This window comes from Syngnathoides biaculeatus, chromosome 17, assembly GCF_019802595.1.
Source record: "Syngnathoides biaculeatus isolate LvHL_M chromosome 17, ASM1980259v1, whole genome shotgun sequence".
NCBI classification, from domain to species: Eukaryota; Metazoa; Chordata; class Actinopteri; order Syngnathiformes; family Syngnathidae; genus Syngnathoides; species Syngnathoides biaculeatus.
This window is the reverse complement of record NC_084656.1, coordinates 8,569,633-8,595,037: the sequence shown is the minus strand read 5'-3', so window position 1 is coordinate 8,595,037 and position 25,405 is coordinate 8,569,633. Positions and strand designations below refer to the sequence as shown.

The 25,405-nt window shown below is 40.9% G+C and overlaps 1 protein-coding gene across 1 annotated transcript in view; it reads right to left on the bottom strand.

Annotated features, from left to right (window-relative positions):
* The window catches only part of pappaa (pregnancy-associated plasma protein A, pappalysin 1a), a 101,850-nt gene that overhangs the window by 66,787 nt on the left and 9,658 nt on the right, over positions 1-25,405 (bottom strand). Inside the window, exons 2-7 of the mRNA XM_061801408.1 lie at positions 21,313-22,411; positions 14,572-14,717; positions 12,973-13,266; positions 10,634-10,826; positions 9,839-9,960; positions 2,141-2,642 (exon numbers count right to left, since the gene is read on the bottom strand). Of these exons, the coding sequence (XP_061657392.1) occupies positions 2,141-2,642; positions 9,839-9,960; positions 10,634-10,826; positions 12,973-13,266; positions 14,572-14,717; positions 21,313-22,411 (2,356 nt within the window). The remainder of the gene's footprint in view (positions 1-2,140; positions 2,643-9,838; positions 9,961-10,633; positions 10,827-12,972; positions 13,267-14,571; positions 14,718-21,312; positions 22,412-25,405) is intronic.

The window sequence follows — 25,405 nt, the reverse complement described above, 5'->3', positions numbered from 1 at the left end:
TGAAGAAAATCACAAGGCCCTTTCACATGACTTTCCGATTAAATTGGCATGGATAACAGTAGAAACAGTAGACAATCTTTAGAATCTTACATCCCTTATTTACATTAGGGTAAATGTGCACTGATTTAATGCTTTAGCTACACTATACAGTGCCCAAACTACTTAACCTTCACAGATTCATGGACAAATTGTGACAATCAGTCTGTCACTGAAACTACATCTGCAGTTGGAACACTTGCCAGTTGACCTCCCATTCTGCACTGGTGCTTTATACACAGGAAGAAAAAAAATCAATGATGGCCAGTGTGAAAGACGTTATATATTGGTTGAAGACTAAATCTAGACGATGGATGAATTGGGGTAATTTACTAAAAAGGATAACTTGGAAGAATTGATTTAATTGCATCTACTTTTAAAGCTGGTGTAGCCTGATTGATCCGTGTTTTGTAGACCCCTCAGCAAAGGAGCTATTGTTATTGTCAAGAGATATTATGGGAAAGAGCTGTCAATCCCAGGCAGGGTCTTCCCAATTACATAGGAGGTCTGGGGAGTTACTTCTCTGGGAGGTCCCCTCACATCAGCTCTGCGATAGCCTTTGACCCACTGACAGCTTTGAAAACCACATCACTGTGAGGATTAGCCAATCAACTGGGGTTCTTTGCCTGAATGGGGTCGGACCAACTACACCGCTCCAGCCCCCACTCAACTTCATGCTTTTTCCAACCCCTTAATGTTCGCTTCCATTACCTATTGGCTCTCTGCAATGATTTAACCCCAAATACTCCAACCTTCAACCTTATGCATTGCCTCTGCCTTTCACACATCCAGATTTTGGACCATAATTTATTCTTTTGCTTTGACCTTCCAACCTCAGGCTATTCCAAACAAACCGCTACCCAAGAATGGAGCTGCAAAATCCAATTGCTCCTCCTGCTCAGTTTGACCCCGTTCAGATAGAGGCCAGCGGCCTGACAGTAGAAATCAATCACAGCGCACACCCCAAGAATGAAGAAGCAAGAAACAAGCAGCAAAACATTTTTTCCAAAACAGTTTCCCGAGGGTCCCAAATGCCAGGGACTATGTTTTTCAGAATTCCCTTTATAAGTGCTCTGTTCTGTAAAAGTAATCGTGTTTTCTTTGTCGCAATCAAGCTAGTAAACCTCTCTGACCAGTTACAACATTCCATATGCACTCAAGAAGGTAAACAGTCCACCAGTGCCACCGACATCTACCACAGGAATGCAACCGCAGCGCATGATACACCACAGCTTTTAAACTACCTACAGTAAGTCAATAATCACTGAGGTGTGCCAAAACCTCGCCACAAAAAAAAAAAAAATCTTAATCTCCAAAAACCAGGAAGTTGTTGTGAGGGTGCTTTATGCAATGCAAATATCATTTTTCCCTCTTGCATAACACTTATACTCACCCTTTGGAATCTTATCAGGTGATTTTCTTTCTCATGTGAACTGCGCTGACAGCACGATAGTGAGATGGCACAACACGCATCAGTGCCACGTATAGCACAAATCTTTGACGAGTCAGCGCATTCCGCGGGAGCAAAGCACTAAACTCTCACCACAGTGTGCATATAATACTTTCAACAAGCCATCTGTTTGCCCTTGCTTCACGGAACAGGGGAAAAAACAAATGTGGGCAACGATTGACCCGCAACTTTGGAAATACAAGTCTGACCGCAGGTTTGAAACTGCAAGTGAAGTGGTGGTTCGCTCATTTTTCTCGAGGGTGTCGAAAAGGAAATCTGCTATTGCAAGACCATGTTTGTGAGGGTAGTTTGGTCATGCAAACACACCCACATCCACTCACTGTCACATTTAAAAATCCCAAATTACACTTCCACTTTAAAGCAAGTGTTTAAGAAACCACTACCCGGTTTCCGGACTTCCCTGGAATACTCTTTCCAAATTCACAGGGAATGTATTGATAATAGTAAACAGGCGCCTGTTCCTTTTCAGGAATTTTACAGGCACCAAATCTGGATTGTGATTAAGGGTCTTTTTGTCAAAAACCTTAGGCCACGGTCTTGCCTGAAGGTGTTATTCTGTCGATTTTCCAAGGCAGCATTACACTAAACACGGACCGTTGAGTCAAAAAGCAATTTACCTACCAGGTCACTCACCTGTCTATATATTGACGTGAGGGTTCATTGAAAATGAGACCATGTGGCGCGTGGGTGAAGGGCGGCTGCCGCAGCAGACGGTAACGCAGTGGTTGGCAGTCATGGCACAGAGAGCAGTCTGGTTTGGATGCCAAGAGGGTAGCGTCTATCTCCAGGTGCTGCTCCATAGTGAAGAACTGCACCCCATAGACTTGCTCCTCAACGTCCAGCTTCAGGGTGAGCGCCGTGTCGCAGAAGACATTGCTGGGGCCTAGCGAGATGTTGTTGCCGTTGACGGTGAGCAGCAATATATTGTGTATAGCCGGCAGTGCCATTTCGTCAGGGCTGAAGAACGTGACCCAGACGGTCAGCGAGTCAGGCACCAGTGGGTGGGGGAACTCCAGCTGAAGCATGCAGCCCTGGAGTGGGCACTCAGACAGGCCGACGATGCCGTGCTCAAACCCCGCATTAGGGCTCCAGGTGCGTACACTTGGTTCACAGGCCTGCTCGACATCAGGAGGGCCTGTGGGAGAAAGTCACGGAAGTCAAAACATGTTTAGAAAACCAAACAAACTACTGGCAATGTGGTGGTTTAGTGGTTACACATCTGCCTTAGAGTCAGGAGATCTGAGAGCAAATATCCGTTTGAAGAGTTCTGTTTGGAGATTGCATGTACACGGTGGGTAGGTCCTACCACATGTGCTTCTTGGGGGAATTGAGGAGTATAAATTGCTAGTTGCTAATAGTTGGAAATTCTGAGTGAAAGTGACTTGGTATTTGTCTTGTCAATATGTGCCTTTGATTGAGTGGCAACTGTGTAAAATATCTCTTGCCTGAAGTCAACTGGAATAGGCTGCAGTTACTCGTGACACAATTCAGGACAAGCTCCAAATACAATCAGAATCATCTTTAGTTGCTAAGTGTGTCAAAAACATACAATAAATTTGTCTCTGGTGTTTGGCGCTGCTCTAGTATCGAAATAGAATTTTAGAATTTGACAAAAAAGACTTCTTGAGGCATAAGAACATAAAAACAGAGTACAGAGAATCACTGAGCAATAAAAGGTTACTAGTAATGTAATGATCATCATTTTTTTCTTTTTTTGGTGACAATTGTGCCGTCTGGTACAGTGACCACAGTGCAAATGGCTCAGACTGCAAGAAACTGAAGGAAGCAGTCATTTAAGAAAGCAGTTTAAAGTGTCTAGAAGTGCGATAATTAGGAGCACTGTCAATTCTGCAATTTGTGCAGATGCTTCTCAAATATGATTGGTCATTATTGATCAACAACTAAAATGGAAATACGGCGTTCCCTCATTTAACGTGGGGATTATGTTCCCAAAAATAGCCACGGTGAGTGACATCTGTGTAGAATTTTTTTTGTTTGTTTTTTCATTCATTCGTATTTCGATCATTTAGATCTTTTTTTTTAATTTCCAGTAATTTTTTTTCATTTACATTACATGTTTTTTGTGTGTGTTGGTGGTTGTTTTGTTTTCATTTAGACTACGTTTTGTTTAATTTTCTTACATATGTTTTTTGGGTTTATGTTGAGTTGTCTTTGCTGCGACTTCATACAAATCTGACTTATTTTATTGGGGTGAACAGGATGGCTGCGTTCATTAGGCCCCAATCCAAAATATTCTTACATCTTCGAGGTGAAATTAGGCTTTGGAAGTAATTACATGAATGCCACTCAATTTTTTGTGACTGTGAAGCTACTGGCTCAGTCTTAGAAAACTTTGCTTTGTGCAACATGTCATGGCTTTCTACAAAGTTGAGACCCATTGTGCGGATGCGCCAAAACACCACGAGGCCGCCGGTCGCCCCCAGGGCAGCAGTCCCAGTACTTAAGGCAGTTGACAATGGTTTACAATCCCTCAGCTAATCATGACGCAAAGCACAATGTGGAGTATCCTTTAGCAAATCAAGATCCAGAACACAATGTGCATTCATATGCTATAAAAAATGAAGCTGCTACACTGTAAAAAATTACACACACACACACACAAAATCCAGTATAATGGCGAGGCCGCGTAAAGTGAACCGAGTCAAATTGAAACTCATTAAATGTGAGCCAGGAAACACCTTCCATGATTTCCACCTCTCATTAACCCTAAATAAAGTTCAACTCTGACAGTTATGGGCTTTTGCCTGACAATTTTGTAGTCACATCTTACACCACAAAGCTGGTCCACAGAGAGCTTTTACAACATCACAAGTATCTCATTGTTCAAAGGTATCAGTCAAGAGAAGATGACAAAATAGTTTTCGAAGCATGAACGATACCATGGAACACAGCGAGAGTGACAATACCAAGACTTGACTGTCCCGGTAAAAGTGATGAGAGGCAAAAAAAAAAAAAAATGGTCAGGGAGGTTGCCAAGATGGCAACACCATTAAAGCAGCAGCAGGAATTGCCAGAAAGTTCATGCTGTTTAGTAAACTTTACATATGTACATTCCCCCCATCTTCTTCATATGACTGAGCTGTGGGGCGGAGTGGCGAGATGGAAGCTTCAACTCACAAATAAAGACATCCAAGTCTGGCTAGATTTTGTAAAAACACACTTTAAATCTCCCAGATCCATGTGAGGAAAATGTCACATGGTCGGATGAAATCAAGGGTAAACCTTTTTGCCATTATTGCAAAAGATATGTTTGGCACAAACACATCACAATCCGAATACCACACCTATCAATGTACCATGGTGGTGCAAGTGTCATGCTCGGGGCTGTTTTTCTTTTAGAACTGTGCCCAAAAACCATCAAAATTCTCAGGAAAAAACAACGACAACAGCTGAGATTCATTTGAGGTTAAGCAGAAGTACTTGTGATGGCGTAAAAGTGGGGCGAACTTTCAATCAAGATGAGTGAATTTGAACGGTTAATTCTGAAAAGTTTTACCTACACTTTTGAAAACATTTCCTTTTTTTTTTAAATTGAGTTTAAAAAAATGATTTACGAACAGGGATATATGGAATTTTTATATCCATGGTACAATGGCGCACAAAATCCATTTGGGATATCGTAATGTTCTCTGGTGTGAATTTAAGGGTATGGAGCTTCTTCGGGAAGGCTGAAGGGTCGAGAGTTTGTATCACCACCCCCCTCACCCCCCCCCTACACACACACACACAAACATGCGCACCTCATGCAACACGAAAGTGGATGTGAAACTGAGAGTTCATTGTGAGTTCTTCAAAGTCGATCGAGGTGTGTACCTTGCGAGAGGGGGCCCCGTGTAAAGGGCTCTCAGTTCAGCAAAGTCATTACAACCAGAACAGTCACACTCGCTCCATATTTGGAGTCGGCATTATCCCAAGTGACGTACACTAACATTCATCAAGCACTTTGAGAAGCCAGTAAGCGGTAGACACTATGTTCTCCCCCGATTTCCTTTAGTGCACTTCCAAGCTGGCGAGAGACGAAGCCATTTGCTAACCTCATTTCTGGGCACTGTGCAAAATTCCACTGTTTAATCAAGTGAAAACTGAATATGCTTTCCAAGCCACATTATCTCAACACATTTATTATTGTACTGTAACTGCGTGTGTGGCCAGAGTGGAGGTAAATGAAAGAAGAAAGAATGTGGAAAAAAAGACAAGAGTGAGGCTGGTAGAGAAGTATTTGCTGAAATATTCTGAGTGCTTCAGTTTACTCGGTGACCTCCTGCTGCAGCCCTCGTTCTTGTTTAGTTTTCAAGGAGCAATTGTGCTGTTGTGCCTCAACTCCTGTGCTGGCACTGCTGTTAAAATGTTTACAGATGCGAATGCATTTATTGTCTTTTTTTTTTGGTTATTTTTCAAAACAATGCAGGTCTATTCAAAACCACAGTGCTTTAGAAGTACTAAAGCCACAACATCTTATTTTTCATTTAAAATTTTCAGATATAAGACATTAATTTATATATCTAGATATATCTATCAATTTGGTCTATTTTTTCTTTTTCATATCTTTTGAATTATTGCTGTATTTGCGCTTGTAGAAAGGATGATGATTTTTCTTTTCTTTTTTTCTTATTGTGCATACTCTGATGCTCTGTTGTCAATCTTATAAAATTACACAGCGCATCCAGAGAAAATAATACAAGTAGTAATTGTTAAGACTTTGGATTCAAACACATAATTGTATAATGTCACAGTGGACACAAAAATAAAAAATAAAAAAAGCAAAAACTGCAATATTTTCATTTAGTTATGGTACATTTTACTTTTGATTTTATTATCATTATTATTATTTTATTATTATTATTTTGAAAGAGTGTTTCTATTTTTGTGTGTTATTTTATTTCTGCTGTTGTATTTAAGCTCATTAGGATGTCCTTGAGTTCTCCTGAAAGAGTCCATACATAGGATAATAATGATTAAAAAAAATATTATTATTATAAAATTGAATGTTCATGATAATAATACTAATAGTTATAATAATAATAATAACAACTACCATTATTATTGCACATACACCAGCTTTCTTACCAATTGAAAGTAATAAAGTTACACAGTTTGTCCCCAGAAAAAATGTTAAAATATTAAATATTGAGAAGAAAAAAAGCAGCCAAAAAAATTACTTAAATCTATCTTAAATCATCAATAACTTTTTCCTCATTATTTATTTTTCTGTAAAGACATTACCATTCAATTCATCCCTGTTTGTTGTAAATTATGACAGCCACCCAAAAACGTAAGCTAGCCAGCACCCGAGGATGAACGCAAGTGTCTGCCTCCGCATTCAAAGAAGGGAGTGGGTGAATGGTGGGATATGTCCAGGCATGCACATGTTCTGCTTTCGAGGAAGTAGCTCTCATGGTGAATGACTCACTGTCACACACTGTTACACACTCCTAAAGCAGACAAGATAATCCCACCACATGCGTGCCCCTCCTTTCCATCCCCTTTGGCCCGATGCATTCACAAGTTCGCACACTTGACGGAGGCAACACTTCATGTGTTGCATTCTGAGGTTTATATATTTACCATATAAGAAGCAAATGACAGCTTTAAGTTACATTTAAAATTTTGGAACGCTGCAATTGTGGCTGTGAGTTTCCGGACAATGTCCTGGTTCATGGAGAATGGTATAACACAGGAATGGACAAGCAAAAGGAGCTCCAGTATGATTCAAAAGTAAAAAAAAAAATGTCCTCTGATAAAAGAGAAAATATTTACCAGTAGGTACAAATGCTCTGAAGCAAATACATCAGCCATTTTAGCTTTTAAAATTAGCATCTGTCCCTATTCAAATGAACATGACAAATGAAATTTCCATTTCTTTGTCCACTTACTTGTTAACAGTTTACTTTCTTGTTCATGGAGTTTACGATAATAGGAGGAGAAATGCCGGATTTTACCATTTGCATTTTGGGGGGAACTGCACCATCACAATTGAAATGGCAAAAAGAGAAACAAATGGAAAAAAAGCTTTTGTTTTGTTTGTTCTTGGTTCCTTCTTGGTTGAGGAAGAGTGACGTAAGATATTTGGAGTAGTTGAATGGAATTTATTCCATCCCTCTACAAAGTTTGGGGGAAATCATCTCAAAAGCAGTTTATTTACTACAAGGAGGTTCTTCGTTTATGATGGTATTCTGTCGGAACATGGCACAGTCTCACGCTTACCTACGTGAACAAATTTGTATATTCTGAATTACAGTAAATATTGATGTGAAAAAAACACTTCTTAGCTGTACATATAAAACTTTCTAAGAAAAGTGAGCACATCCCCTTGTGCTGCACCCACTCAATCAACACTTTTACATGGTGCACGTGTGCATATATACATACAGGATCTTGCACCACATTCACTCCCATGCATGCACACTGCTGTTTCCAATCAAGCCAGGATCTTTTCCTTCTGAATGATGCGAACCGCACACATTCGTCTTAAATATTTTGGTCACTTTCCACGGCACACAACCTCACTTCCTCTCCTACCTTCTGCTGAACTCGCATCAAGTCATAAAAGTACATGAGAGGTACTCTGACCCTGGATGACCACGCTGCCTTTTGAGGGGCAATGTGTATGCATGAACACTCCTCTCATGAATGCATACGCACATGCTGTGCAACACGGCATCGTTTATCGCCAGATATGAGCCGCCGCACCGTACAGTTTACATGCAAATTCATCGGTTTCCAGTCATGTGCGGGTGTATTTGGAGAACCTCTACTGCTGCACATGCCATTATTCTCCCACACCGGCAGCTGGGAGTCCACCGAGATGCCGGCCCAGGCACAGTTAAGAGGAAATGGGGAGCTGACACAAACAGGGAGTCTTTCCAAGAAAGAAAATTGAGTACAGTTTACACACAGAGCATGTTGGACATGCCCAGACTTGCCTCTGGTACACACATTATGGCTAGTGTTAAGGCAAGGTTCAGTGACTTCAAATAATCTATAGATCACCCACATGCACGCACGCCAACTTGAGTAGACAAACACAGCACAGAACCCGAGGTAAAGGCGACACATTAAATTTGGCTGTTTGGCCACAAGCTTGAATGGCGTGTGCACATATACTTGTCATGATATGTGGAGGAGGGCAAGCGCTAAAGTAGTCATTAAAAAGGTGTAATAACGCATGAGTAATAGGTTTCGGTCGGACGAGCGTTCCAGTTTGTATACTATAAACATGAAAAGATCATAATCACTACTGTCATTAATCGAAATATTCCTTGAACAAATACAGTTGCAGTCATTACTTGCATTGATTTTCCACAAAGTGAGTTTGTTTAATGTCCATTTTCATGAGCAAAGTATTTAATCACTTTCCACAAATATTTGCACAGGGTCAGTGCATGGGCTAAGAGAAGAAGTATTTTCATTATCTACAGTATTTAATTGGTTTAATTACTGATGTTTTCTCTTTTTTCCCCCAGGGCATTATATTTTCATAAAGCCTAACATATGAGCAATCTAGTGTTGATCCAATCAATTAAAAAAAAATCTTTTCATGAGAATAATAAAAAGTACAAAATAAAAAAAAAATACTAAAGATTGAATGAATACAATGAGTGTTATTACATTTGAATATACCAATGTAATTTGTTGTGTATAAAGGTGTCAACATTGCAAACCTTGCAAATTGTTCTTACGTTCTCAGTGAATATTCCATTAACCTTAACGACCGACTTCAGTCATATGCAGAAGGGATCAGACACAAATTAGGATTGTCTGGCCTCTTAGTGCCATTCTAGCTTCATAATAGCAGGAGAGTGTGCTTGATGTGAGCACTGCCAGAGTGATTCAGTGGTGCACAGATGGGACACAAAGTATTTTAATAGCATAAATACCTCATCCCTGTAAAGTTCTTATAAAGGGGTTTCGCTATCAGTGCACCAAAAAAAAAGGAAAAAAAAACATCAACTGAAATCCCACTTATGTCAGCTTTTATTGCACCTAAATCCCATGTTTTTAATGGGGGAATTTCATTTAAGACAAGCTCTTTGACATCAACCGTGGGCTTGAACCCTCACGCTACGTGAATGGTGGTACCTTTAAAGCTTAATCCGTTGGGAGTCGACCTAATGAGTGCGCGTTTCTGAAATGAATCAGTGGGTGAAATGTTTGCATGTTGGAGCTCTGACTCAGAAAGAAAACAAAACGGCAAACCTCAATTTGAGTGCACTTTTTTTTTAACATAGAAAACTGGGCGTGTGTAATCTTTATATTATTAGGTACAGTAGGACATCAAGATGTACACAATGACGAACACATTGTACCGACCTTCAGCCTCGAGTGGAGACCAGTGTCCAGAGGGGTCACAAGGTCGGGGCGAGGAGGAGTTGGAGGCATACTGCAGTAGAACTCTCCCCTCAGTGCATTTATCACACACTGATCCCAATTCTCTAGGAAACACAAGAGACAGGCACAGGAACCAACTTAGATACAGGCCACGGGAACTGTATTTCCTCAAGTAGACGCCGCTTCTCAATCAGTCACCGATTTGAACGAAAAAATGTAAACCTCCCATTTTTGACACAGGAACAAAAAGGTAGGAATTGCAGCTATCTCAGTTATCAGAAGCTATCGTTCACGCACACACATGAATTACTGTGCTCCGCTGACTTCCATTGCTAACCCAAACAGAAGCACCTATCAGGGCATTCATACAGCTTCCGAAGGGAAACTAACCCGATATTCGAAACGGGTTTCTTGCAGAAAAGTAAAAAAGTAAGAGGAATTTATATTGATTTTAAAAAATGCATACATAAACTTCCATTCCATTTTCTAAGCCACTTATCCTCACAAGGGCCCCGGTAGTGCTGGAAACTTGAGAAACTACAGAGGAAGATTATAAACTCTATACTGATACAGTAAAAGTCTTTTGACAAAAATGGATTCAGATCTTTCATTCTGCTTGACCTAACAGCTGAACAAGACGCAAACAAACAAACGAAGAAAAATGTATACTGAATACCGACATTGGCAAAAATGGTCTGGAATGTCCAATTAGACAAAAGATCATTTCACACATCCAAGTCATTGTCCTTGATAGGCAACCTATCCTGGTCATTTCACCTGTCATAAAATTGTCCGGAAATGGGCGGGAACCATTCCAAGGTGATGGAGTTGTGATGCTGCTCCACCACCTGAGGGGGCATCGGCACCGGTGGAGGTTTGGAGGCAGGTTGCCACGTCTGGTAGACCAGATCTAGGTAGCAGTGCATCCGAGCCACTTGATTCAGGGTGAAGGAGTCGGTACAGGAGTCATCTGCAAGGAAGACAACGCAGTCGTTTGCAGAAATATGGGAAGTGGTACAAGACAAGTGGGATAAGACTTTCATGCAGGAATGGTGCAATGGAATGACACCTACTAACAAAGCTCTTCGGCCTATAAGATGCACTGCTCCCATACAACAAAATTACATGCCTTGCTATATAATCTTCTCTGTATTAATTTGGCCAGTGATTTGCCAATAACTTGCAGATTGTTGGTCCCACATGGATATTAAATTGATTTAACTGTTAAGACCTTTTTAAAAACATAATGTTACAGCAATAATAATTCCATCCATCCATTTTCAACCCTTTACCCGATGTCAGTAGGGCAGTAGCTTTAGCGGGGATGCCCAGACTTCTCTCTCCTGAGCCACTTCATCCAGCCTCTCTTGGGGAGATCGCAAGGCATTAACACGGCAGCCAAGAGATGTAATCCCTCCAGCATATCCTGGGTCGTCCCCGAGATCACCTCCCAGGAAGACGTCTGGGAGGCATTCTAATCAATAGCGCCAGCCACCTCGGCATCGTAATCAATAGTGCCAGCCACCTCTTATGGCTCCTCTCAATGTGGAGGAGCAGCGGCTCTATGCTGTGATCCTCCCAGATGACCAAGCTTCTCACACTATCTGTCAGGGAGAGCCCAGACACCCTGCCGGTGAAACTCACTTTGTCCACTTCTATCCAGGATCTTGTTCTTTAGGTCACGACCCACAGCTCATGACAATTGGTGAGGGTAGGAACATAGAAAAGTAAATTGACCCACCCTTTTCTGACTGTGGACCTTGGTCCCACATTTGGAGGTGCTGATTCTCATCCCAGCCACTTCACACTTGGCTGTGAACAGCTCCAGTTGGACATCATGGCTTGATGAAGCCACCAGAACCACATTTGACAAAAACAGAGATGCAATACTGAGGCCAGCAAACTGGACCCCAGTATGCCTTGGCTGCATCTAGAATTTCTGTCCATAAAAATTATGAACAGATTCAGTGGCAAAAGGCAGCCTGGGGAGAGTCCAACCCTCACCAGAAACAAGTCTGACTTACTACTGGCAATGTGGACCAAACTCTGACACCGGTCATACAGGGACTGAACAGCCTGTATCAGGGCATTTGTACACCATACTCCCAAACCACCCTCCAGAGGACTCGCCAAAGGACCTTGGTCCAACGCCTTCTCCAAGTCCACAAATCAAATGTAGACTGATCGCATGAACTCCCATGTACCCTCGAGAACCCAACCGAGGGTAAAGCGCTGGTCCCCTTATCTGCACTCAAGATGAAAACTACAGTGCTCCTCCTGAATTTGAGGTGCGACTTCCTGATGGACCCTCCTCTCCAGTACCCCTGAATAGACCTAACCAGGGAGGCTGAAGAGTGTGATGCCGCTGTAGTTGGAACACACCTTCAGGTCTCTCTTTCCAACTTCCCCCTTAGTAATCATTGCCACTTCCTGGTCCACCACCCTCGGCTCCTCTACTCTTCCTTCTCCCTCATTTTCCTCATTTATCAACTGCTCAAAGTATTCATTCAATCTATCCAGCACACTATGGTTAGGATTAGGTTAGGTTTCCATTTCTATTCATAATCACTCTAACTTGTTGCACATCCCTCCCATCGCTATCACTCTGTCTAGCCAACCTGTATATATCCTTTTCTTCTTCTTTAGTGTCTAACCAGGCATACTGTGAATGTTTGATGTACTTGCCTCTTTGTAATGCACCTCTACCTTTGCCCTACATCACGTCTCTTTTAGCTTATCACTTTCTTTGTATGATTTCTGTACTGTACAGTTCCACCACCAAGTTTTAAGACGGATGTCCCTCCTGACTCAACCCTCGGCATTTATCTGGGCTTGGGACCAGCCTCCCGCTTGCACTGGCTTGTGCCCCCCATAAAGCTTTTCTTGTTTTCAGCTGAGTAAACAATGGCTGTGCATAATTCTAACCTCACATTTTGTAGTAGCTTATTAGTCTCATCAGCCATGATTTTTAGTTTCCTTTCAATTGCAATGCTTGAAGAGCATCCTTAAAAAAAAATCTCAAATCCTCAATGATTTGAGAATTTGCTCTCTGTACAACAAATGTTTCCAAGGTAAAGTAATATGAAAACTAAAACAAACAGGACCCCGTCACTCACCTGCGTAACTCATGTAGTTGTTGAAAGGCGTGTGTATGAAATGCTGTGAGCCACAGGTTTCATTTCCCGGCTCAGGATCGTGGCAGCCTTTGTATTTTGGCGTGGGGTTGGTGTCAGCGCATAGATCCCCGGTTTCCATGGAAGGCTCGGTCTCCAAACAAGCATCGTTGCACGACTCAATTTCAGAGATCCCTCGAAAGACGTGGTACAGGCCCAGACTGTGACCAACCTCATGAACCATGGTGTCGGTGTGGCCAAATGTGCCATAAAAGGATGGATTCAGGACAATTCCACCTGAGAGAAGGCAAAATAGATAATGTGTTATATATAAGACATCTGTTGATCCGTGCTCAAATGTCATGGTTTTATGACATAAAAAAAAGAAAACAAAACTTTTGGTGCTGACAAACATTCCTGATTTGAACGTGTTCACGGGCATATGTGTGTGTGACACTTTATCATCAAGGGAAAATGGAGTGGTGCTTGAACACCATTTGTCGTCTATTTGTGCATGTACCTAATGAGTAGTGATGTGTTAAGGCTATATACCTTTTAGAACTGTAGCCAAAAGGCTTAGCATAGGGTCCATCAGACCATTTCCATTTTGTGTTTTGGCTCTTATGAAACTGAGCTTTTTTTCAAAAAATATTATTATTATTATTATTGTTGTTGTTACTGTGAGAAAACACTTGCCAACCTCCCCCATAGTCCAGACATGAAGAAGACGTGTTTTTTGTCACATGTACTAAACAGCCAGTACTTACCAGAAATGCATGCTGCCCTTTCAATGATGCAGCCTTGATGCCCATTTTCTTCTCATTTTTTCCTCAATTTTCAAGGGACGTCCAGCTCTTGTGAAACATCACTGCTGTGACATATTTTCGCCAACCTAAAAGGACTGTCTTTGCCTCGTTCCATTTTATATGTGATGCCTTGAAAACTCTTTTATATTTCTATGACCGATACCTTTGACCAATGAAAATCCTGTGATGCTGTGGAAGCTTGTGGTGTAAGATGTGACTATAAACGTGTCATATAAAGCCTACTACAGCAGATCAGCTGAACTTTATCTGGAGTTAATCAGAGGCACTTTGAATGGCCCCAGGTATGTGCTGACACTCAATGCACATGAGCTTAAATGTGATTGATTAATGCACTAACATCTGCATTTATGAGAGGATGTGTACACATGAGAAGGTTATCTCAGTTTAGTTTTACATCCAGCCAAGAAAAGATTTCATTGCCTGCCCCCTACCCTAAATTAAGTTTTACATGTTATAGGGTGCATTAATAGTGGCAATTTTTTTTAATGATTTATTTTGGTTTCTTTTTTTTTTTTTTTTCCCCAGAACAAAAACTGTGTAGACTAAGTGCAGGCTGCAAACAGTCAATACGTACATATAGGTCACCTAATGCATTATTCATGGACCACCTGGGCTTTCTTGCAGTTTGAGCAGGATTCAAGACAAATCCTTGCGGCTTGAACTGTAATTATCCCAAATCAAACGTCTGCGCTGCCTGATATGTGATATGCACCGAATATTTGCATGCTTACGTGTGCGTGCATGTGTCAGTTCACGTGTGTGTGTGTATTCTAACCTAAATGCGTGAGGGCTTCTTTGTCCCACGGCCAAGTGGCAACCCCCGCTAGATCTTCATCAGAGGAGTTGGCAAAGAAGACGTTCAGGTGAGTAGAACCGTCCAAGCGCAGGATCTCTTTGAGCTCCTTCACGTCCAAATATGCTCTGGGAAATCAAGAGAAAGCATGCAGTTTTATTCGCAAACCAAGTTTTCTTTAGTACTAAGGAACATTAGAACCGGCTGTAAAGGTGGAAGAAAGATGATTATTTTATGAAGGAAATTGTCATAATTTCCCAGGAATTTATTTTACCTCCCGTATCATTTTAGAAGATTATGGCCCAATTTACAAAAAAAAATCTGTATATACAGAGAATTAGGTTTGAATATAAGAAAATTATTATGAGGAAAAGATTTAATTTTATGAAAATTAAATTGTAACATTAGGAAAATAAAGTTAAATTACAAAAAGCCATTTTTATTTGAAATGTGACAAAAAAATAACATCTAAATATTACATGTAATAAATTGTAATCTTAACATAAAAACATCAAAATTTCCAAATATGCCATGAAACGACAAATTTTGTGAGAGAAAAAAATTATAATATTTTTCAGGGAAAAAAGGTATAATGCTACATACAGAGCCCCTTTGGGGACATGGAAAAAAGGTGGATTACAATGATAAAGTTCCTCATTAAAATGATAAATTTTTTGTTCGATTGAGAAGCTTTCTTGTTTGAATGAGAAACGTCTAGCTCTGAATGATAACTTATTTACCTACTAACTGTAGCTCTCTGCGTTCGGGTAGCCGCACAGTAGCTTATTTACAACTTGCTTAACACGCATCTCAAACAAGAATGTCAACAGAAGAGGACTTGCTCTCTTTCCTCAAAACAAGGAATATACCTGATAGTGTCATTGACCAACTAAAAGAAGATACGGTGAGTATAAATGCTAAGTTTCATCACACGGATATAGCAGTATAACCTATAGAAGCTACAACTCACAGGTAGATGTTTCTAATTGTAACGAGAAAATTTCTCATTGTAACAAGTTTTTCACAAAATGAGAGCTTCTCTTTTTAATAAGAAAAAATATATGTTTTTCTGCATGTCTCTTTAGGGGCTCCGTAGCTATGATATGAGAAAAGTAATACTTTATGAGGCAATTTTTTTGGAGGTGGGGTTACTCTTTACTTTGGGATTTTAAATCGTTTATGAGCAATGGTTTGTCCGAATGTACCCACACTTATGGAAGCTCAGGCTGGGGAACTTGAGCAAGTCCTTATTTGCACACATGCGTGAATGCATGGAGTTAGAGAAAGGAATTTATAAAATACGAGGATGTAGTTTCAATTTGAAAATGCCCTAACCATTTGTCATCCTGGCTATTGCACTCTTGTGTAATCCAGAGGAAATTGGACTATGTTAAGGCTGTTGTCTAGGAAGTGCAATAGGCCAACAAACAGTAACCCAAAATGCAACCAAGTGGCTTCATTTCCCTTGTTTGTAGCAGTACTGATAGCCAAGCCGCAGTGCCTTGTGAACATCATGGCTACACATGTTTTATGTTGGGAAGACAACCAGTTCAATAAAACATTTGCTGCTATTATTCTGTTTGATTCCCAGGATCTCCCGAGGCCGTCTTCATTTCAACAAGCCACCAATTAATTGAGTGCATGGAGTAAGTATTGTCTTCCACTGTGTGGCCCAGTGCTGGGTTTGGGAACTTGGGGAAAAAAATGGCACTGATAACTGTAATCATTCAGCACCACGATAAGTTGTCACCGCAGTCTAACTGTCATTCCTTTTATGAACAAATTAAAGCCTGGCCGCTGGCCCTGGCAGGCAATGTCAGCAAGCACAGCCGTAACTTGAAAGTGTAAATAATTTGTTTCATGTGCTGCAAATTTTTTTCCTCAAAACAACATAAAATACAACGGACAAAACATTGTCACACAAATTATATCTCCTTTGAATGTTTTCACATAGTTCGGGTGATCCTCTTGCTTGCTATGACCAATGTTTATAATTTCTGTGTTCTTGGATGATAAGCTTAAGTGCTACAAGAATAAGACTTAAAAAAATGAAAAATAAAAAAAACGTGGCGAAACAAACACACTTACAACTACACAGTTCCAACCCTTTAGTTAAATGTGGAGTAAGTGGTGAAAATAATGCAGCATAATCTCACTGGAAAAAACTGCACACCGATGGGTAGTTTTTCCCAAATGGCATACTGTGTTTGTTCATTTACACATCATAAATCTGTGGTTAAGTATCGGAATCTTCATGGATGAAAGTGAGAAACGGGAAAATGCTGCAAAACAAACTGTGATGCAATGATGGGAAACATGATTAAATAACACCGGAGTACTGCTACCTAATTTCGCTGGCGCTATAACTTCTCTTTTTTTTTTTTTTTCACACAAACCCACCAATTTGCTCATTATATTCATTGAGTGCTGTCTCACTCAGTGTAAAATTGATTCCATTTGACGCTAAAAACTTAGGGAGCCATGCCAGCATGCTTTTTAGTGTTCCATGTAAAAATAAATAAATAAATAAAAAGGAGCCAGGTGTCTGCATAAGATATTAAAATTCAAATGTAAAACCAAACTGACTGGTGGCGTATGTTCAATGTCACCTAGAGGAAGCAATTTAAAAGTGGCTACCAGCGGTGTTTGGCAGCATTTTAGAGGAAATACACTCGTGAGAAAATTGTCCCTCCCAGCAATACAGCGGGGTTTGAACCCAGAGAGATTAATAGATAATATCTCTACTAAGTTTGAAGGATAAATCTCACTGGACTACGGAGAAGAACGAGACAATGAACTATACAGACTTGTTTTTCTGCATATTTAAAAGAGACATAATGTATAATGGTAAAAGTAAACTTTACCATTTATTTGCTTGTATGCAAATAGCTGTTTCATTGGATTGATCATTTACCAAACCTAGTAAGTCTTTCCTGACATCTCTGTGCCAGCTCTTATGAATATTTACATATTACTATTGCCACATTTGGCTGGTCAGCTGGCCAAAGCTCAGCCATTTCCAAGCGACGGCTGGACTACACTGAGCAGAAGCCTCTTGGCCCATTCCAAACCCCGAACTGCCCTCAATATTGACTATTTGCATTTTATGAAAGAGGACTGCCGGCACAAAACAGCCAAAATACAGTGAACAAAATTCTGGTGGGATAATTTTAGCAGTTAAAGTAATTAGCAACCATTCAGCAGTAATAATAGTAGTAGTAGCAGTAATTCTTCATCCTTTTGGGGTATTTTGATGAAACTTCTCTGTGACATGGCATGGTATTAAGACACCTGGTAACTTGTATTTGAGAAAAATCGTGCATACAGACTATATGTATCCTTTAAGGAATTCCCCAATGAGTTCCAATTGGTCAAAGGATTTTTACACACATTCAAGAGCATAAAATCCTACTTGAGATAGTTTAGGTTGATTTAATTACTACCCACGGTCATTAGCACTTTCGACACACATTTGGAGTTTAGTACAAAAATTAGAATTATTTAAGGGTCCTTGGTGCGCATTCATTTCTGTGTATTGAAGGCGCTTATATCCTCTAGATTTCCGACTATTGTCTGATATTCGTGCGATAAAAGACGCTTTGATCAGCTGTCACTACGCCGAGCCTGTGGAAGTGTTTGCACCGCACAAAGAGTTTAGAGCGTTCACTCCATCTTTGTGTCTGTCTATTCACATCTTCTTCTAAGCTCCTCGCCAATGACCCTTTACCCAGCTTTACTCTGACCCTGTCACTCTCCCTCTCTGGACCCCCATGACATGGGGAGGTTGGAAGGGTGACTGTGAGGGATCCTTTAGTGGGAGAGTCAGGGATTCGTGTAGCTGCTCAAATTTCTGCGTTTAAAGCTTTTAAATGGAAGATTATGACTTCATCCATTTAAACCCATGTATAATTCATATAACGCCATAAATATGCCTCATATGCATTCAGTAGAGTAAGCTTTGGGCTGGTGGTGAAGCAAGCTGGGCTAGCTGTGAGACTCTGGTGGCCAATATTCCTAATGGGTTAACACCACAGCCACTAAACCCCATCGTTCATCTTCACCTTTATTACCGGATTTGAATGCTCATCCTCAATCTTTCTGCTTCCAAATGAACTCTTTCATGTTCTGATTTTCAATGACCCAGAGTGACCTTGGAATTGGGAATGATAACAACAACAACCAGAAAAGGTTTAACAGGACAAAGGGGCCATCAAAATCTCCCCAAATCTCTGAAGTGGTTGCTCTTAACTGGGCATTGGAGTGAACACTCTTAAAACTTTGGCACCATCTTCATTAATGCTTTCCACGACTTAATGACCGCCATCTAGCTGGAGCATAAAGCAGTGAATTCCCCAGTGTATCATATTTTCAAAAAGGATATAATCTGGCAATCTATCATCCCTTCCGAGTAAGGTAATGGGCTTGAATGCAAAAGGCCTTTTCCCGAAGAGCCCCTGCCTCCCTGAAAGCACAGGTGAAATCTCAACAACAGGTGTTTTTATAAGTGCGCTACAGCTTTAAAAGGGAAGTGCAAAGTCCTGGTATTTACGAACAAGCACTCCATTATGTTTTATGGGACGCAGCTTAATGGTTTAGACGACCAACTGTAAAACACCCAAGTCAAGGGCCCGGGAGATTAGCTCCCTCCACTGAGCTAAATACAGCGGGGAGAGGGAGTGGAGGAGAGAAAGGGTGGTCCATCCATCAATCTGCCACGCTGAGAAGTATTGACTCATGAGGAGGAGAGACGGAGGCCAGGGGGAAACGGATGACCTATTAGCCTCTGACAACGCCTGGCCAAAATTTAATTTCCCAAAATGAAAAGGTTTATGTCCCTATAGTTGTCCGGTATAGGAGTGACATCCAAAGTATATGAAGCCTCAAATGCAGTATTGAATAATGAATTTACTGGATATGATTCATTAGGTTTAAACCAAGGAACTAAGTCCTTGTGCCCTTAGCTATATGATATCCACTTTCATGTGATATCAATTCATACCACATAAATCCAGACAAAGGAATGTTTGTTTTTTTGAAAAACACAGCCATGAGATAATATCAAATACCAGTGGAAACCCATCAAGATGTGTCAAACGTAAAGACTGGAAATACATTGCAGCTATATTTAGCATTATTTGTTTATAGACGTTGGTGAAGGAAGTAATGTTAAGCAGTTGGCCGTGTCCTATGTTGGTTTGACATTTAAAAACAGGCAGAAATACTAGGGAAATGAAAGCCACATTGTTATTGTTATTACTGCAACACAATTTTTTTTTATAGGCAGAATTTGAGGAACCCAAAATATCCATAGAGCATACCCTACACCTTACAGATACATACATACCCTACATAATCCAAAAACAAAACAAGTAGTCACTTGAGCAAGATTATTGTGAATAAGAATATCGCCCCTGTTTTTCTTTCTTTCTGGTATGTGTCAAACCCCACGCCCATATGTCAAATACCAAGGAGATTTGGACAGTGAAAGCCAGTTGTTGACGTCTAAATCAAGCAGATTCTCCGTCGCTTGATGAATGGGCTTTGAGCGATGACTAAGCTGGAAGGGATGTGAAGCCCACCTGCTTTTACTCTCCCAGTGTTGTTAATTAAATGTCATTATTTTGCTATTTAGCGGTCATTTCAAACAAAGGGATTGTGGCGGACTGACAGCACTTCCAGCTTTGGCCGTGATTAAAACCAGCTACCTTCATCACTCAGTTCTCGCTTATCACGAAGATCTAAATGATGATCTACCGCTTTTGCTAACAATGACATCCCCCGTCTCTGTTTACCAAACACCAAAGAAAGTTGGTATTGGAGGACTGGCAAGGACATTAAAAAAAAAAAAATCTAAATACCTACAATCTACGCCGACTTTAAATCATAATTTACAAGACAGAACAACATTTAAAATAAACAAAAAAACTAAAAATGTATGAAAGGTCTGCGTGCTTTCAAGTAGCCACATTGAATACCACAATCCCCATGTTCATGTGCTGCACACCTGGAAGACGGCATGAAAAAAATGGATCCTCACAAGTTCCTCAACTGTTTTTCATTGGAAAATTCAGACTCCCTTGTTTAGGGACCCTCACCTGCCTCCCAAGGAAACACGTCTGTGCGGTTTCCTGGGGAGAGCGGCATGTCTAGAATAGTTTCCATTGCTACAAGCGAAAGTCATTCTGGTCCCGCTTTCCTGACCTCTATTTGCCTTTACACTGTTTACAATCTCACTCTTTCCGAATCAACTGCCGCCTCCAATCAAGACAGCTTAATTAGGACCACTAGCTACAGGAAACAAAGTAGAAAATGGTGATGGAGAGTTGTTGAAAAAAATGATACACACAAAAAAAGATCTGTCTGGCCTGCGTATTTGCTACCAGAAGAGTCATCCTGTAACATTTGTTTTGCCCCGCGTGTGTGTGAAACACTGATTGAACCAGGCCGAGGTAAGATTGTACAAGCTGCCCCCAGAGGATTTCCCAGGCCACACAGGCTGGGAGTTGAGTTACAATTCAGCCGCAAACCAAATGGTCAGGAAGCAGAAGGAATAGACTTCCAAGCCCATCTTGCATGGCAGGCATGTGGAAAAAAATTGTATTTTCATTAATTGAAGAATCAGAGGTGTGGATTTGGTCTACCAAAATAATTTCATCATGACTCGTAGGAAATTAAGCAAGGAACATTTTGATGACCTACTGAAATTATTAGTGGTGGTCTTACTTGTGTGGAGAGGAGCGGTTGAAGCATGTCTTGGTCACATCAGTCACATCAGGATTGCAACAGTCACCGAGGTCGTAGAAGAAATTTTCCCAGTTACATTCCGGGTCACACACGCCATTACCCTGCTTGCTCTCAGGGCACCGACTCCGGTGGCCCGACACGCAGTCTCCTGCGTCGAACCCGGTAAGTGGATGGTTGCATTCTGGGTCGCAAGCATCGTCACCTACTTTGCTGATGTCACAGTTAGCAAGAATCAATCTGTTTCGAAGGGTCGAGTTCGTTATGTTGTGAATACTGAGTTCCCAGGTGATATTGTAGGGGCTGAAGGCGTCATTGAGCTGCTGGTGTTGCAAGATCATTTGGTGGTCTGAAACAGTTGGTTTGGTCCGCATATCATCCCAGATATTTATCACACGGTACCGTACTTTCTTGGGTCGCCGGAAACTAGAAAGCTGGTTGTAGTTTTTGATGACCTCGACATTGTCGCAGACTGTTTGACCACAAGCTGGTGGCTCTAGCGTTGTGTCTAATAATCCTTCAGCATTTCCTCCACGGCCCTGAAAACCCATCCGTCCACCTCCCCTCTGCTCTGGCTGAGGGAAGCTACCGTCTTTCACAGTCAACCACTTCCTGCCAGGGTGCTCAAAAGTTTCACGTATGACAAGCTGAGGTAGCGCTTGCAGATCCTCGTGGCCATGCATAGACCTGATAATCTGCCTCTGCCCACGGGCATGCCTCCACATAGTCACCCTCTCCACCGCCCCTCTGTAGTTATGATTCAGTGCGTTCCCCCCGATCATTAGCACTTTACACTTTTTGGTCAGATGACTGAAGACATCACCCGACTGCTCCCGACTCACGCCAACCTGGGCGCCGTTAACAAAGAGCTTCATGTAGACACCATCATAGGTGCTGGCTAGATGAGCCCACTGATTTGGTATGTAGCGAGCATTGGAGTGGATTGTAGTGGCCTTGTGGGCACGATCTGTCTTCAGGGAGAAGAAGAAGCGGGGGTCTCGGTTGCCATGTTCACTGACTGACTGGATGCCAAGCAACCAGCCTCGGTCACTGGAGGCGTAGAAACATTTGTCGTAGAGGCCTAGGGAAGAAAAAAGGAGACAAAGCTTATTAGTATGCACATATGTTTTGTAAACTTTGGCACAGACAGGTATTTGAAGTCTATATATACTGGCAGTGTTTCACTTCACAACTGAAAAGGTAATGGCTCAATTCACCACTAGTTTGTTTGTCAACAACAGAAGTAGAGAATGGGGGGTGTACAGTTTTGACTCAAACCATATCCAAGAGGATACTAGGAGCATCAAAAGGGGAACACTTGAGCAAAATGGAGAGTGTGATATAGAAACAGGTTGTGATACGACAGCTGTGTTAATTTTTGTCATTTCTACCGCTTCATACATTCATTTTCTACATAACATATCTTATTCAGGGTTGCAGGGAACTGGAGCCTAACTTAGATAACTTTGGGAGAATAGGCAGACGACGCCATGGACTGGTCGCAACCACTCAATCACAGGGCACATGCAAAGAAAGACAAGACAACCTTTTACATTCACATTCACACCATCGCCTCGTGGGAATTGAAACCACGCTGCCTGCATGGAAGTTAGGCTAGTGAATCGTTTTACATCACCAATAAGATTCTCAAATGGTACAGTGGCAGTTCCAGGTATCTTTGTCCATTGAAGTGGAAAACCGTAGTACATTTATCTCCAGTGTGCAGTTATCTGAGGTCATGTTTAAGGAAGACTTCAAAAGGCCCTGGTATTCTTATGTGGGAGTCAAAGGAATCCCCAAAGTTAAAAGACATAAAAACTCAGGTGGCGAAGACTAACAGCAGCTGCTCTAGACTGACAAGTCCAAACTTCAAATATTTGGCCGCAACATAAGGGAGTCTGTTAGCCGGAGGGAGTAAGCGTGGCACAAATATGTATCTACAGGCAAACGTGAAGCATGGCAGAGATTCCATGCAGATTTGGGGGAAGGGGTTTGCATTTGACCAAATAGCACTGTGGATTTGGTCAGATATTGTGATCTTGTCTTATCCGTCACGCAAGGCTATCCACAGCCAAAACATTAGGTACACCAGCGCATATAAATTTATCACAGTCTTTTAAAGGACCTCCGATACAGTTCAGATATCTAAAATGTGTAATATTCTGGTAATTGTTATTTCCAGCTGTCAAGATCGAACAGCAGATGCATAAATGTGATTTATTTTTCTCCCATATATCTGAGGGTGTGTTGTCCTGGAAATTGGGTTGAAGTGCATGTTTGGTTAAGGGAAACTCCATGGAAATCTCTCTGTATAGGCTTTGGGTGAACACTGAGTGCATTTAAAGTTGTTAGTGTAAATGTCCCTTGCCAGCTAAGTAGCCAAAAAAGGCCAGTTTTCTGCTGAGACCTTGTTTTTGTAGAGGCACCAAAACACCTTTTTCCTGTTTCACTTGGACCATGTGTGTCAGCTCCAACATGGTAATGTGTTTTGACTTCTTAGGGGATCTCTGAATGCTAACTGTTTGTTTGTTTAACGCTTGTTGAGGTACGTATGTGACCGGCACACACGTTCGGGTCCACGAGGCTTCAATTTCAATGTGATTTTGTGGCCCTGGCTGCTACATGGACGTTTTGCAAGAATTCAAAAGCATCTTGACATGTCCCACATGTTCCATCACAGAGGTTTTCGGCTTGAGAGCTGAAGGAGGAAGGCACTGCTCTGGTTTGTTATATTCTATAGAGCACATTTAGACACTTTAAAGGGTCCTTAAGCACCCTGCAACTCCATAATAGTGATAGCTTTACTCATTTTTTATGATTTACAAACACTGTGTCTTCTACCAAGAATAATCCTGGACTGAATTCAGAAGGAACTATAAGTCCCAGAATGCACTGCAACAGTTACATAACTGTACCCTTGCTTTTTTTGTCAGCAGTGACACACCATCCTTCCATCGATCAATTTTCTGAGCCACTTGTCCTCATAAGGGTCATGGGAGTGCTGGAGCCTATCCCAGCTATGTTTGGGCAAAAGCATTTGTGCTAATGTTAGTTTGAATCAAGTTTCATTAAGGTGATATTATGACAAATTTGTGTCATTGATTTAAAATACTGTACATCCACATGCATAATTATTTTCTAATTAGAATAGAATAGGAGTGAAGAGAATAATTCTTCATTGTCCACCAAAATGGAAAATTGTCTTTTGTTGGCTGAAGTAGACAGACTAGAAGACATACAGCACTGGAGTACATATACTTGACATACACAAACTATAATAAACATAATGAACCCGGAATTAAGATACATTGAGAATAGAAATAAAAGTAAAGTTATAATAACTGCGCAAAATAGGTAAAACATCAGAGTGCAACAGGTCATTTGTATCTAAAATGTTGGACTTATCTTTAGCCAGTGGGCCTTTTCTGAGCTCTATAATCATGCTAACTAGTAAAGGTGACTCTCTTACAAGGATACTTCTTATGCAAGCATATGTTTTGGTGATCAATGTTGAGAATTGTCATGATGCAAATAAGTAGAATTCTGGTTTTAAGTATGGTTCTCTGAAGAGTAAGTTTGCGTGATACAGGCGAGAATATTTTCGCAAATATTTCTGTATTAGCGTCCCAGCTAGCAAGAGTAAAGCACTTATTGTTGCACTTAATATACAGTGGTGCCTTGATTTACAACTAAAATTCCTTACTTGACTGGGTTCTTATCACAATTTACTCGTATCTTGAATTGTGAGACGCAGGACACTGGGTGTAGGTATGTTACTAAAATTTTCAAAATACTTGTAGTATATCAAAATAGATTATATTGATTGATAGAGAAGTGACATATGAATAAAATCAGCCCTAATCTGCAAGAATCAAATACGCATTATGATTTTATGCCACTTTTTATGTTGTAAACAGGCCAACATTTTCTTGACTAGAAATCTTTGTACATGTACAGTATATTATTAGGAAATTAGTGACCAAAAGAAACGTGCTCATGTGTTTGATATGTTAGTCTGATTAATTGAATAAAGAGATTTTCAATGGGCCATTTTCAGATTTTGCAATGGTGTTCA